The 16588-nt window shown below is 38.6% G+C and overlaps 1 protein-coding gene across 3 annotated transcripts in view; it reads right to left on the reverse strand.

The window, feature by feature from the left end:
* Positions 1-5193: 5193 nt before the first annotated feature.
* The window catches only part of ADGRL4 (adhesion G protein-coupled receptor L4), an 82242-nt gene continuing 70847 nt past the window's right edge, over positions 5194-16588 (reverse strand). For all 3 annotated transcript variants that reach the window (XM_031050899.2, XM_005151037.4, XM_005151036.4), the window contains 3 exons: positions 9115-9206; positions 7497-7665; positions 5194-6936 (listed from right to left, as the gene is read on the reverse strand). In XM_031050899.2, the coding sequence (XP_030906759.2) occupies positions 6874-6936; positions 7497-7665; positions 9115-9206 (324 nt within the window). In that variant the 3' untranslated portion in view covers positions 5194-6873. The remainder of the gene's footprint in view (positions 6937-7496; positions 7666-9114; positions 9207-16588) is intronic.

Here is a 16588-nt window from a genome sequence, read left to right on the forward strand (position 1 = left end):
GATGCTATTCATTTGTAGCTTACGGCATATGTATTCCATGCAAACAATGTCTTTGTGAAGAAAGCAATAGCTTTAAAGGAGAAAAAACTGACCAAACAAGACCATTCAAGCCATGTGACAGTACAACCAGATCGCACAGGCTAACATAGTTTCATGGAAGCTGAGCAGAACCACAGGATCTTTCCCTTTTCCTCTCTTATTGTTAAGTTTTTCCTGCTGTTTCTGCAGGATTATGCTATCTGTTTCACTAGCCTGTAATATTTTTAGACTAGAAATTTTGCATACAAATCATTCCTTAAAAGGGTAGTATATAGGACAGCATTAGGAGCTGCTTTAAGATTCAGTTGATCTTTTTTCACTTCTGTTTATCTCCAGGGCAGACACCCTTGTGTCTCTCATTTCCCCTATAATCCATAACTCTGTTCAAGTTTTTGTGTCCCCTCCTTTAAATGTTATCACCTCCCCTTCTGCATCACTATTCCCCTTTTATTTTGTGAAGTTCTGTTATTCAGACAGAGAAGCATGTGGTTCTCTAGGTGTTAGCTCTCAGCTATGCATTTTGGCCCAGGATGTAATCTTTCCTCCTTCCCCCTCTCCTAGAAAATGTTACATATTTGAGTTAGGACATGCTCACTCCTTCATTTTGTTACCCACCAAGCACTGCCATTTTAACCTTTGTATCTCAGTTCTCTTTCTGCCTTCCTGGTGCAGCACTGACATCCCTTACTCACTGCCAAGCTGAACATTACACTCCAAGCTTCACAGAGTCACACAGAATCCCAAGGGTTGGAAAGGACCTCAAAAGATCATCTAGTCCAATCCCCCTGCAAGAGCAAAGCAGTAGATTGTGGATACTAGGTACACCACAAAAGAGAGAGTCTGTGCATAAGTATGTCCTTATTAGTGTCTGCTGAGGTGAGGGAGTGGATAGACGGCTCTGCTCCACCCATTTAGAGAGGCACTGTGTGTATCACTGCTTCTGAGAACAAGGAGTCAAGCCCCAAAGTCTTTAGGAGATAATTATAGACATTAAGTGCTGATTGTAACAAAGACAAACTAGAGTAGAACATAAGAAGGAATATTATCCTGTACTAGGATTTGCACTATAAATTCAGTAAGAATATACTTTGCTTTTCTCTGCTTCCATGCAACCCACCTGCTGAAGAGGTGAACAAGCTTCCTCTTCCTTAACTGGCCTCTAAATGGGTTACAGCTGCTACTGATTTCATTTAGAGCTTAAACCCTTGATGACAGATGCCATGACATGAGCAGAAGAGTTTGATAACTCTTAGCTGGGTATTTGTACATAGTATTTCTGCAGCATTCTTATGCAGCAAGGAATATATTTTCAGCTTTAAGAAGTGTGACACAATCTTTCATCATGAACATAAATGAGCAGATAGTAACATGGTTAAGGTGGGCATTTCTAAGCGTGTCAAAAGGAAGGGAAACCCCCAATATGTTAAGGAAGACAGGTGAAATAAAAAAAATGGCTCAGGATTAGAAAGAAAAGCAACTTTAAGTTCACTTAAAAAAAAAAGAAAGTGGTTCATAACATCAATGAATGAAAAACAGCTAAATGAATTTCATTATTGATAATGAGCAGGAAACCCAGTGCCTGGGATCATGAGTTTATGCAAATTTGTTATTACTGCAAATTGGCATCCTAAGACCCTGATCATACAACACTTGCACATATGCTTAACTTTATGCACATGAGCAGTCTCATTAATGCCAAAGACTTAGTCGTGCGTAAAACTGAGCAAATGCATGAGTGTTTGTAAGACTGGGATTTAAACACAAGGGATAGAAAACAAATTTACTGTATCATCAACAATTATTTCTGAAACCCATCAGAAGCCAAGGTGGTGCCAGAAGTCTGTTTAGTGTAGAAACAGTCAAAAAGAGAGAGGAGTGGGATTTTGAAGATCGCTGCCTTTAACTCAATCCATTAGGCCCAATAATGGTTGGCCAAACACAGGAGGAAAGCATCCCTGCCCAGATTAAAGTTTAGCTTATTATGGGTATTGGAGACATAGAATTTCAAGTCACATTTTATAGGATATACTGGACTGCCTTTTAAGACCAGATTTCAAATTTAGTTATTGAAAAGAACTGTTTATAATCAACTTGGATTTGACTAAATTATTCAGTAGTGTCTTGCAAAAGTCTCACAAAATTAATTTAAATGGTGTTAGGTTTATGTGGATTCAGAGCTGACTGCAGCATTTATATAAATAGTTAGAATAAATACAAAGGCTTACATCAGAGGGAGGTGACTATTGGCACTGAAGTGAAAACTGATGGTTAGTCTTAGAGCTAGTTTTAACAAGAATATTAAGCTATGCTTCAGAAAACAGAAGAGTTTCCTTACGTTATGAAACATGATGAAAAAAATGCTATTTCTTGGGAATCCAAAAGAGTAAATACAATAAAATTTGAGTACTTACCAGCAAGACAAGAAAAAAGAAGGAGCTGTAAAACAGTTCTAGAAGTAAAGCTTCTGCCAAATTTAAAGGGATAGCTCTGGAGAAGGAATTCTGGGAAAGTGCAACACTGCATTGAGAAGATGTAAAAATAAGGTCTCTACGAAAAGTAAGGTCTTGTTTTAAACAGAATCAGTCAAAAGCCAGGTTTATGTTTCATGGTAATTTCTGTCTGCTTTTTAAGCTTTCTCTTGTTCCAGTTTGAAAAAAAAAAATAATACATTCTCAGCAATCAGTTTTACTGCTTCTTTTTGTTGTGGTTTTGTTGTTGGGTTTGTTTTTCTATTTCATGCTTCCTGTTCTTTTCACCCAGTAGGATTGCTGCTGACAATTTTGCTGTGTAATAGTAAAGTTGATGGTATTGTGGTACTTTTGGTTAGTCATATCTTGCATCTTATTTCAAAGCAGCAGTTCCAGGATCTCTTGGTCCCATGCCTGACTATGTATCTGACTCCTGGCAATGTCTGGATATTGCAAGGGACCTTGGTTCTCCATAGGGTTTTTTCAGGAGGGTTGTCATGGAGATAGAGAGTCTGAAAAAGGCAGTACGGTCCTTCACGCAGCTGCAGTCGGTATGGACAAGCTGCCCACAGCAATGGCCATGAGAGCTGAGCTGGCAGGGAGCCAGGCAACTTGTGAAAATGCTTTAGCACATTTGCACTTGATATTTTGGTTGTGGTTAAATAGAGTACCGATGCATTGATGACCAGCTGTTTTCAAATCTGCATCCATCTTAAAGGCTTAATTTTATATAAAAATAGCTTTGGGGGATGACTTCGGTGAGGTAGCATTTCTGTAATAGCACAGCACAGTAATGCTTTGTCCCCTGCATGTACAAGAAGTACATGGAAGGAGTAACACATGCTGGAACAAGTTGCTGGCCAGGAGCCCTCCTCCCGCTAGCTCTTTTCCCAAGGGAAATAAAGTTTGAGCTTTCTTCCTGAGTTAAACTTTTGCCTTTTTATCTCCTCTATGAAAGCTTCAAAGAAGGTGGGAGGACTTCTCCTGTGACTAGCTGCCTTCTGGCAAGAGTGTGATTCTGAGCTGGGCTTTAAGGAACCATCATGACAAAGATATAAAAAGTAGATATAAAAGTGGTATTATTGGTGAGAGAAGTCATGCCGCAGGTGTAGCATTTGGTGGAATCAGACCCAAAAGTATTTGCTCATTCTGCCTGACCTCCCCATGTGCAACATTGCTTTATATGTCTGGTCAATAAGATGCACAAGTTTGCACATTCCTGGCTTCAGAGTAGCACCGTGTTCTGAGTTGAAGAACTATGACAACTGAAGAGTGGAGGGAAGTCTGAAACAAATTTGAACAGTAATGATAGTATTTTCAATGCCTACATGCTTCATGCTACAGTTCTGACAGACTGAACCTTCCAAAGGTTGTGATGCTAATTAACTCCTAAATGTTGTGGGCTTTTTGAAATAGACTTCAAATTCTTTGAAGAAATAATTATTTCAGAATAAACCAGTCTTTCTTAATCCAGACCTTATTTATTATATTCTGAAGCACACCTTGAAATGCAACACTGAACACAATTTCTCTTTGATTGGTTTAATGGAAACAATTTCTCTCTTCAGCAAGCACTTGCTTTCAGAGTGAAACCTTAACATTTTACTTTTTATCTGTCTTGTCAATCATTGTTTGTTTTCTTTCTTCCTGTTGGCCCCACCTGGAGATGTCACATACCTCTCAAAAGCATGTAGTATGAAAAAATGCTGAACAAGTTCTTATTTTTCAAACCAGCCAATTATTTACCAGTTGATCTAGCAAGTATGCAAAGTTTTTTTGAAAAACAGTTTATGCAGCTGATGCATGGTACCTGTGTGCATGTTTGTTTAACAAAATCATAACTAATGCCCAACTGTAATTTTTCTGATTTGATATTTCATATCATAGATTCATAGAACAATACAGACTGGAAAGGACCTCAGAGGGTCCCTACTCAAAGCAGGGTCAGGTATGAGATCAGATTGCTAAGGGCTTTACCCTATCTTAAAAACCTCCAAACATTTTAACACAACCACATAACCTCTCTGGGTAACCATTTCCAATGCTTAATTATTCTCACAGTGAAATTTTTTTTTCTCGTATTTTGCTGAAACCTTTATTTTTCCAATTGATGCCCATTATCTCTCTTCCTATCTCTCTCTGGGCTGAGGCTTGTGCTGCTAAGGGTTGTGACAAATAAAACCTTTTATTTATTGTCAGTATTTCTGCATGCATTAGGGAGGACAATTACAATAGCCTTCAGGCTTTAAGGCAATGAATCTGAACAATTTTTTTTCCTGCTCCTTATGTGTTGTATTAAAAGACAAAAACTCATCCTTGCATGTAAAGAAAACAGAGTTTCAATGAAGATCTGACCCAGAGACTGGAAAAACCAGTTTTCCTATAAAGGACGTCCTTTCATTAAAATGTCTATTGTAATTTAAACAATTTATGGTATATTTTCTTTTCCAGGAATGTTTTCAATCTCACTGAGCATGCTGAAATCATTATATAGTTACTGGTGATGCTTCTTTTTCCAGTCAGACTTACTATAGTTACATTTCTGCAGGAGATCAAAAATGATGTATTAGTAGCTATCCTTCTAAAAATACTCTTTTAGGTAATATGTACCTGTGTCTTCCCAAACCTGGAAGAATATACACAACAGCAAAAGAAATAATACAGCAAATAATTCAGGGCAAATAATATATAATCATGAGAACATACACCAGTGTATTTATTTAAATAAAAGGAAATGTCAAAATGTGCAAGCTAAAAATATCAGTTTATTCACATATTTTACATTCAAAGGACCAACAGATTTTTTCTCCCCCCAAGAAAAAGGGCTTCTCTTGTGGTTTCCAAAGTTTTGTCAGAGACATGGAATATACTTAATGAAGCATATCACTGCAGTGCATACAGTGAAAGCCTTGTGTATAGGGAAAAAGATAAAAACCAAACAAACAAATGAGACCATTACCAACAAAAGGTTTCCTTTAACATAAATAAACCTCAGAGTAGTGCTTTATTTTAACAGACAATATAACAGTGGGATTTATTAAAAACTACATATTTACAGTTCCTCACTGGTAAAAATACTGGGCTTCATCTGAGATCCTAGACACTTCCTGAGAAGGCAACGTGGATTGAGGATTGCTCAGTACTTCACATACACAGGCTAGGTGTTAAAAAGGTGAAATTAAAGCATACTTTTAAAGTAAGTCAGATGGGAAAGGTGGAACTGCTGATGAATCATCATATCTATGCCCTGATCTGGTAAAACCTGTACCTCAAGTACTCCATTTGATTTCAGTAGATCTATGGATGCTCCCAAGGTTAAACACAGGATAAGTGTTTCAAAACCAGGAGCCTCAGAGGAAGACAACTGCTTGACTCAAAGATTCTGTGAGTAAACTGCTGTAGTTACAATTTTACGCGGTATGGAGGCACACAACATTGAATTTAAACCTGCATTCTTCTGTATGGGTGATTACTACCACATTTAATTTGATGCTACAAGGTCTGGATTCCAAATATCAAGTGATGAACTTATGAAAGCATCTTCTTCCCACAGCCTCCAAAATCATCGTGCCAGTTTAGCAGATCTCAGTCTTTTTGACAATTAAATAAAACAAGAACCAGATCTTTTTCAAAGTATTCACAAAACAATCTTTCACTTATAAAATGGCTGTCCCACCATTCTTGTATCAGATCTGACCGCAGCTCTTAAGATCTGAACAGTTCTTTAAAAGCTACAAAAATAAAGAATTGATTAATATACAAATATATATTTCAGAGTGATAAGAGAATAATATTAAACAAATTCCTTCTTTAATCTACTTTAAATTAAAAGAAATGTTTTCAAAAGTCTGGGCTGAAGCTGATCTTTATCTATTGACTCTTTAATGGAACCCATTCCCTGCAGATGACCACATACAATTTAAATGTAAGAAGCTCATTGTTACAAAAAATACAATGAACGTGTTCCACTAACAAGACAATTCATAAAATCTGCTGTGCCAGTTAGGTTTTGGTATCTTACTTTCAAAAACTGCAGATATTTCTAATATTAGAAACAAAACCTAAAAGTCATGAAAAATCTTGAGCTTCTTCAGAAATTTGCTTTTTTTCCCCCCAGTCTTCATTAATATTTTTTTGCAATAGAGTTTGTTTTGTATACTGTTTGTATACAGCATAATATAAATGCTTTGCATTAATGCACACATATGTACAAAACCAGTCAGTAATTCAATTAAGAGATATGCCTGCTCACTGTATCATTTCATACTTTCACAATAACATATTTTTTTTTCCATAATAACCATAACAACATCATCTAGCTTGCTTCCTTCTTCCACTGAAATGCTTGTGCACATTTTTGTTCCGTTTATCTCAAGCAGCCGAAACAGCAAGGAACGTTTTTGAACAACCTATAATATTCTTCCTGAATCTGAAATAAAAATGTTGAATTCAAATATGAGATTTACTGTTTATTACTATATGTTTATTAATAATTCTATATGTCTTTCAAATAATTTTAATAATTTTGTACTGCTCCTCTCACTAGACGTCTTAAGGTAGGGCTGGTTTTGACTTTACGACAGAATGAAGGAAGTATTATCACAGAACAGAGTGGGTGAATCCTGCTGTTCCCTTGAAAGGCTGGAAGTGAGTTTTATTGCACACACTGCATTATTTCACTGGGTTAATGACACTATAACTAGTTTTACAATAAAAAAAACCAAAAACCCACTTTTTTCATAGTTCATATATTGGTTTTAAAACTGGGGAGAAATGTTTGAGAAGGTGAAAGTTCAGCAGAGATTTGTCTCCACTGAAGGTGTAGGAAAATTTCACATTTTCTCTCCTTTCCCCCATTAATGGCACAAGGATTTCCTTACTTGTTCTGATAAAACATTAGTATCACAACTCCACTTCAGGACTGGGGAGATGCACCTGTAGGTACATGAGACTGCCTGAGTGGGTTCCTACAAAGAATGGGGCACTTACCTTCCTAGATAACACACAAAGAAATATGAAAATGAACATCCCCTGGAATGCATTGAAGATTGTAAAAAGGTATGCTGTAACCACGGATCCCTGGACAACATGGAGGACGCCAAAGATCCACGTAGCCCCAAGGAGGAACAGGAGAGCAAGAGCACCTCGGGCACAGGATCTAGACAGGAAGGAAGCATTGTGAGCAGCATGTGGGCAAGTGCTATTTTCCTTCTTTCACCACTTTGGAAGGTAAATGCTGCCTAGGCAATTTTTTCACATCTGCAAAATCCTGAGAAATGCAAATACATGGGCTGTTCTTTGGGGTGTGCTGTAGCATTGTAGCATGAATAAGCTCGCATAATCACTGCTGAAGAACAGAGTAGAACTGGACGGCCCTAAAACACTGGCTTCTTTAATCTTCAGATATGTTTTCTCTGGTGTACTGGTGCACCATATGATTTGATTTAAATCTACTGTTAGTGTAATTCCCCAAGGAAAAACATATGTCTGTTATGAAGCATTCCCCCCTTTTCCTCCTCCTCCTTATCTTCCTCAAAAAATAACCCAGAAAATTGTACAGTATGCTCTTAGGTCAGTACATGTGCATGACATCAAAAGGTTCCCAGGCTGCCTCTCAGGTTCACTGCAGAATATGGTGCCAGCTGTAAAACTAGACTTACTTTCTTTCTTTCTTTCTCTTAAAAAAAAAATTGTTTTTGCTCACAGGCTTGAGCAAATTACAGCACGTTGTCTTGGAAATGAAGTCACTGATTAGGTTCTTATACACTCTCAGACCAGTCCTTGCAGGACTTCCATTGAACAGACATTTTTAGCACTGTTCATCTGAAAATGAATAATTTTCAACTTCGTTAAAACCAGGTCACCACATGAAGCTATGAAGGGTAAAGAATACAAAAAAGTAATCAATCAAACAATTGCTAAATCCTGACTATAAATCTAGTGCAATGCATTGAAACTGCAGGAGTGTTCCTAAGCAACACAAACAGTAAGTTGTTTTCAATGTTCCCTGTAGTACACTTCAGCTTTTCCTGCACAAACGGTTTTCAAGGTCCTTATAAATCAGTTTTAAAGAGACTGAGCTGATGGAAAAATCATAGCAGCATGCAAAGTAAAAATCCTGGTGAGAATCCCGCCATACCTCCTAACACCACAGAAGTACAATGTCCTACTGTGGACTTTTTACAAGCAACACGAATGGTTTGATTGTCTTATCACTAAATTATTTGTTACTTCAAGGCAAATATTTTTTATCCCAATTCAGGCATAAGGTTTGAAATCTTTTTTGGCTTGCATGGAGGCTGTGGAAGGTAATTAAGAAAAAAGAGGACAACTACTTCTTTAACCTTGCCATATGTCTTTACCCTCTGTTTGATATGGGCCACTTATATACCTTGTACACCTCTCACACAACTCCAGTGTTACTGCACAAGGTACTGCTCTATGGGAATAAAGATTGCAAAATATACCTTTTAACAGAAAAAGAAATAATCTTTCTTTTTCTACAAATCCTCCAGAAGATTAAACTGTTACTTTTGAAGGCTTACTTTCATCTCTGGCTGTATTTAAACTTAGAGAAGATAGAATTTGTATTAATTGGCAAACTTACCTTATATTTTCATAACAACTAACTTCTGGCTTTAACATTGCAGTGTGCCGAAATACTTTATAAATAATCACTCCGAAAGCCAACAAATTAACCTGTGGTGAGTGAAGAAAGGAACTTTTAGTTCAAAACAAGATGCTTTTGAATTTCAGGAGCTGTTACACATTGAAATTCCTGGGCACTGGAATGGCTTGCATGGGGAAGTTGTGAATTCTTTATCCCTGGTGGTGTTCAAGGCTGGGCTGGACAGAGCTTTGCTTGACATGGTTTAGTATGAAGTGCCCCTGCCAATGGCAGGGGGGTTGAAACTTGATGATCTTAAGGTCTTTTCCTAACAAACTATTCTATGATTCCATGATTCTATAATTCTATAATTCTATGAAATGAAACAAATCAGATGAAGTTCCTGTATATCTGAAACCAATAGAATCCAGTGCTGGGAGGAGAAAAACCCCACTCTTTTCTGTTCCACTTCCATGAAGAAAATATAAGCCCTGTAATAAACATTGATCAAACAAGGCTGTAACGCCACCTTATCACAACAGTATCACTACAAACACTCTGCAAATGTTTGTTTATATTATTGGTAAATCTCTTTCATTTCCTGCTGAGATTATAGTCCTTAAGTAGACATGATGGAAAGGAAAGGAAAAAGAAAAGGAAAAAGAAAAGGAAAAAGAAAAGGAAAGGAAAAAAATGAAATGAAAGGGAAAAGGGAAAAGGAAGAAGGGAAAAGGAAAAAGGAAAAAGTGAAGGAAAAAGGGAAAGGGAAAAGAGAAAGCAAAAAGGGAAAGGAAAAAGGGAAATGGAGAAAACAAAAAAGCCCCTCCTCCCTATGGATTTTCTCTTATACAGTATTGTGTAGAGCTTGACAAAATGTATGTCTTTTGTGCCTGAATAACATCATATGTTCTGAGGTCTTTGGGGTATGAAAACTTCCAAATGGCACAAAAAAACTTTGAGGTTTACACAAAGAATTTTTTAAGAACTAACTTTGGTTGAAAGGCTTCTTGCTGTGTATTCTCTCTTATATTTTGTTTGTTTCATAGGTGAATAATTTCAGTATTTTTTTTCCTGCCTTCTTTAAAATGACATTATTTCAGTTTGAAATAGAAAAAAGCAACTAAAAACCACAGTTTTGCAAATGATGCTCAATTATAGTTCCAAACCTCTGTTTGCTCAGCTAGGCTTCATTGATCTTTCATTTGAATTTATACTTCATTCATTTAACAGTGTGGATGAGTTTGCTTTCTTGCTTAAAAAAAAATCTTACTCTGCTTTGCAGCATTTAACATCAGAATCTATTAAAACTGTTATAAATGAACCAAATTTTAGCTGGATGTCATCCAGACACTACTTGTAGATCCTTGGTTGTAATCTCTTGGTTGGTTCCTGTGGGCTTCCAGCTGTAGACTGAATAGAATGAATGACTTCCCCAACTTATTTCTCCAGAAAGACTGTGTAATTTTCTTCCCTCCTTCTTTAAAAAAAACCCAGCCCAGCACCCTCTGAAATGAAAACAAAAGGCTGATGTAGGAGCACAGCATCACTTCAAAAAGAATCACTTTCATTTGTTAACACTTATGCATGTCCTCAGAACATTTTTGTTGTGTCAAGGGGGGAGTATGTGACATTAAAAGCAGGCTCTGCTTTAATTAGCTGCACGCTCATACTTCAATACAGCATAATGTATTTACAATTTGATAAGACAGGAGATAGAGCTGATTAGCAGTTTAGGGAATTAATCCTTCACTGAATACCTTGTACTCGCACTGATCGTGAGAGCTATTCTGAAGCTCCTTATATTTAAAATTGTAATCTATAATATCTCCTAAACCAGCAATTTTTCAAAGTTAATTATATGTCAGTTAGCAGTTGTGGGTAATTATACGCAGACTTAGGTTTTGTCTTATATTTGTTGGTGAATAATATATCAAATAACTTAGTGCACACACTGTAATCTGCATAACCTACCTAATGTATTTACTAATCTGAAAAAGGTAGGATGAAATGTGATCAAAGTACCATGAGCATGGAGAATACACACAGCTACAGAAAAGAGCTATCAAGATCACAGCACAAACCACATGACCAAACTTCCTCTCTGCTGGCCTGTCATCAAAATCACTAATGTCAATGAGAGCCTTCTTTTTGCCATTAATAGGTTTTGTAAGAACTCTTATGGGCCAACCCCCCTTATCTTTAGTCCACATAAACCAGCTGCAGAGCTGGAGATGCTCTCCTGAGCATGGGATTGAAAATGAGCAAGGATTGGGGGGGGCTGAGGGGCAGGTATGGGGCCTTGTGGCAGCAAACTCTATTTCTCTTTGTCCCAGTGGGGCTCCTTTACACAAATACTATTTACTCTATCAGTTGCACAGAATAATAGGATTTGGCCCTCTGTATTAAAGTAGTACCCATTAACCATGATCTTTTCATTAATCAGCCCATTCTAATGGGAATAATCTGTACTGGTGGAATGGGAGAGGTTAACACTGGCTTCTCAGAGTCAGCTGCCAGAACACAATTATAGTACAATACGTCTCAGGTAGCCTTGCAGGAGGTAGCGTTGCAGGGTAATGAGGGCGAGCTTAACTTCTGAAATACCCAGTCATTTTTAAGATTTATTAAAGCCTTAAGTCAGTTTTTTACCCCATTTTGAAGCACTCCATCAATAAAAAATATCTATAGCAAAGTGCATAGACTACCTTTACACAATGTTCAGTGTCTCAAAACAGCTGCTTTTAGGCAACATAGTGTGGTTGTTTTTATTTCTTTTCAACCTAAGTTAGAGACCTCTGGAACTGCATTTTGTCCTTATGGGACAATAAGGGTAACAACAAAGTAATTGCAACTGTTCAGTGACACAGAAATGTAGCAAAATTTGAGGGAAAACTGTAACATGAACTCATGGGTAAATCCAGGACAAAAAACGAGCTGATGTTAATGTGCCAAATGTGGCTTTAGAGAAAACTGGTAACCAACAGGAATCTTAAACTGAATGTATTCTGCTTCACCCTGATACTCTGCATGTTCTTTGCCTCAGCTATTTCTGGGAAATGTAAAGTAAAAAAATTCACACTGAATGCCTGAACTGAGTAGGAGTACTGAGAAACTGGACTAAAGTAAGGGGAAATGGCCTTTATATAATATCCTCAAAGAGCCATACGTGTTTCAACAAATGGCATGGAAAATCAAATCACCCAAAATTCCAAGACAAAGAATCGGATACTTTTGATACATTTGAATTTGTATCCAAAACTGAGCTTCAAATGAGCAGAAATGGATGTAGTAGGCTGTAAAAATCATCAAAATATAGATAGGCACAAGGAATCCTGGATCCCTTAATCTTCTAGCTGGGACAAACTGAGGGGCTTCTGGATGAGAGACACTGAAACATCTAAAAAAGCTTCAGCTGCTAGTTATATCCAAATACTGTTTTATACTTACTTTGGTTGTAATCGCATGTTTTCATTTTTGTAATTAAAGCACAATCTTCAGATCTTGTTGAATAAACCTTCAACGATGCTATAATTAAGGCTGCCTTAAGGTGACAAGCAAGGTGAATGAGAATGAAATGGCAAGCATAAGGCACACTGTCTCCAGAGAGGCAGTAAGTTGGAGTGGAGCAATATGTGCAGGCAACTGTGAAAACAAGCTCCGGACCGGCTTTGCACAGGCCTGGAAAGGGCCAGCCTGGGGACTGCTGCTGCCACATGCCGGCTTTGGGGAGAAGTTACCTGCATAATGAGCAGAGATACTCCACAGCTTTGGGCAAACCCAAAGCGTGAAATGTTGTGGCAGGGCCACAGTTTTATCAACTGAATAATGACATTACAGTGTGACATGGCAAGTTCCCGTGCCTTTGTTTTCAGTGTTATTACATGGCTGAGCAGTCAGAGAAACTGCTGCAAGTCCTGAGAGGGGCTTCTCAGCAAGTCTAATAGGGTAAAGGGGAATTGCACTGATTCTAAGCCCACAACTGAATTCGTTTTTTCTCTTATTTTATTGAATAAGCCACCCCAAACTTCTACTAGGCAAACTGCACACTCAAACCTTACTATTTTACAAAGGAAACTTCTGACTTTATCCCTGCAAGCCCAATTCTGTGAGGTGCTGAGCATTCTCAGCCCTCCCTCCCCCCGAGATTCAGTGTGAATCAGGTTTCACTCAGCATGCTCAGGTGCACTACAGGATTAATTTTAATAATTAATCTATTCCTTTTTTTTTTTTCTTTTTAAGTGGTTAATCAAAGATAAGGGCTGATATAGGAATAGTCTCCACTCATAGCATCTCCAGGGAATAATTTCTCCCTAAAGATATTTGTAAAAGTGTTTTTAGCTTTCTTAAATTCTGGAAAAGTTGTGGTATATTTATGAACAAACTGTACAAAACTGTGAAATAGACAATGAATAAGGGCAGTTATTATGATCCCATGAAATCAGGATTCTCAAGATAGGGGCATTTACATTTATGTATCTGTGTAACCCAGAGTAATCTCCAAGGAGCCACAAATCTGGATGAGCTAGGTTTTATTCTACACCTGTGACTGAGTTTAAAGGGAAGGCGGCAAGTGGATCTCTCTTGGGCAGATCACCTTTGTGAAGGGTCACAAGGATTTAGGACTTAGGAGTGACTTCTGGCTCTGTTAGACCAGTTGCAGGACTCCTGTTAAAAGGAGCCCTGTCAAAGCTTTACACATCACAGAGAGTGACATTCTCAAGGGATTTGCAGGCAACAGTGGACACTGCTCTAAATATCGCTCTGCAGATTAGCACTTGCAGGTATAATGATGCACATTGTGGTCTAGAGCAGGTTAGTGAAATTTTCCTGCGGTTGTATTTTGGCAATCTCCATGGTACAGTTCCCATGTTCACAACTGTGATGTTTGCTGGTAAGATACAGCAGGCACCCAAGGAAGAGTTCAGAGCTCTCCAGAGTGGTACAAGTCCTATGATTAGATCTAACCCACAACCACAACATTGGTCCAGATAATTTCTCTTGTAAAGAAATTCACAGGAGAGTAAGAGCAATCGAAAATTCCAAGAAATTTCCTGGTGCTTTCCTAATCATCTTGTCAACAATAAGGAGGTTTTGCCAATGGAATTAGACTGGGGAGCTCTGTTCAATTAATCACATGTACTTTAGGATAGGATGGGAAAAGCCATGTGTTGTGTTAACCTAACTCCACTTAGAGATAGGATGGTTCTGTAAGTCTGTTTGCAGATTTGCACCCCTCCCTCTGTCTCAATGCTACCAGGGATCAGGTTAGGAAAGTTAAAGCCCTAGTAGAATTAGATCTGGACAGGGCAACAAGAAAAGTTTCTATAGGTACGTTGGTGATAAAAGAAAGCTTGTGCACTTTCCAGAAGGAAATGGGAGACCTGATTACCTGGGATAATTGAGGTAGTCAATGACTTTTTCCCTCGGTCTTCATCTGCAAGTGCTCCAGTCACACCACCCAAGTTGCAGAAGGGAAAGGCAGGGACTGGGAGAATGAAGCATCACCTGCTGTAGGAGAAGATCAGGTTCAAGAACCTCTAAGGAACTTGAAGGTGCACAAGTCCATGGGACCTGATGAGAGGCATCCATGGGTCCTGAGAAAAATGACAGATGAAGTGGCCAACCCTTTATCCATCACATTTAAGAAGTCTTGGAAGTCTGATGAAGTTCACACTGGAAAAGGTGAAACAGAACTCCCATTGTTAAAAGGTGGAAAAAAGGAAAATCCTGGGGGAACTACAGGCCAGTCAGTCTCACCTTGATGTCCAGATAATCCTGGGAAATATGCTAAGGCACATGGAAAATAAGGAAGTGATTGGTGACAGAAAACATGGCTTCACTAGGGGCGAATCATGCCTGGCAAATTTGGTGGCCTTCTATGACAGGGTTACAGCATTGGTGGATAAGGGAAGAGCAACTGACAACCTGGACTTGTGCAGACCATTTGACACTGTCCCACATGACATTCTTGTCTCTAAATTGGAGAGAGACATGGATTTTAAAGGTGGACGGACTGATGGTTAAGGAACTGTCTGGATGGTCACACTCAAAGAGTTGTTGTCAATGGCTGCGTTCAAGTGGAGACCAGTGACAATTTGCATTCCTCAGGGTTCAGTACTGGGACCAGCACTATTTAACATATTTGTCAGCACCATGGACAGTGGGATTGAGTGCACCCTCAGTAAGTTTGTTGATGACACCAACCTGTGTGGTGTGGTCAACATGCTGGAGGGAAGGGATGCCATTCAGAGGGACCTATACAGATTTGAGAGGTGGACCTGTGCAAACCTCATGAAATTCAACAAGGCCATGTGCAAGGTCCTGCACGTGGGCCAGGACAATCCTAAGCACATGTACAGGCTGGGTGGGGAATGGATTGAGAGCAGCCCAGTGGATAAGGGACTTTGGGCCGTTGGCTAATGAAAAGCTCAAAATGACCAAGGCAATGTGCACCTGCAGACCAGAAAGACAACTATATCCTTGGCTGCATCAAGCACATAAGGAAGGTGATTCTCCCCCTCTACTCTGCTCTGCTCTGATGAGACTCCCCTGCAGTACTGCATTCAGCTCTGGGGCCCTCAAGACAAGAGGGATGTGGCCCTGCTCAAGTGAGTCCAGAGTAGTTGATGATCAGAGGGCTGGAGCATGTCTGAGGCAGGCTGAGGGAGTTGAGGTTGTTCAGTCTCAAGATGAGAAAGTTCCTGGGAGATCTGACAGCAGCCTTACAATACCTAAAAGGTGCCTAAAAGAAATCTGGAGAGGGACTTATTACAAGCGCATGTAAAGATAGAACAAGGGGTACAGGTTTTAAACTAGAAGAGGGTAGATGTAAATTAGCTATTAGGAAGATATTCTTCACTGTGAGGGTGGCGAGACACTGGCACAGGTTGCTCAGAGAAGCTGTGGCTGCCACAACCCTGGAGGGGTGTTCAAGGCCAGATTGGACAGGGCTTTGAGCAACCTGGTCTAGTGGAAGATGTCCCTGCCAATTGAAGGGGTTTGAACTGGATCTTTAAGGTCTTTCCAACCTAAACTATTCTATGAATACTTGATTCTTTCTCCCAAGATTAGGATCCAGAAGAGCACAGAAAAACAATCTGACCTATCATCTAAGCAAATTACAAACTTCTCTGTTGATTACTAACTGTATTTAGCAAACTAAGTAATAATGTAAAAATGAGCACGTAGGTCCTAAAATGCTAAATGCTTCAAGCTGTTGGAGTTTTGCTAATAGCACATTGCTTAGCAACTGCTATATTTAAAATAAGTTCTTCATTTCACTGTTAAATGTCCGTATTTTACATACTGGAAGAGTAACATAACGATCTATCCTTAAGTAAATATGATGTTAGTGCTTCACACTACACAAAAATCTTTCTGTGTAGTTACAGAATGATAGTTATTTTTAGTTGAGCATTGAATGGTATAAAATACACAAAATTTAATAAAACATGCAAAACATCTGCCTGCAAAT

The sequence above is a fragment of the Melopsittacus undulatus genome, chromosome 6, assembly GCF_012275295.1.
Source record: "Melopsittacus undulatus isolate bMelUnd1 chromosome 6, bMelUnd1.mat.Z, whole genome shotgun sequence".
NCBI lineage: Eukaryota > Metazoa > Chordata > Aves > Psittaciformes > Psittaculidae > Melopsittacus > Melopsittacus undulatus.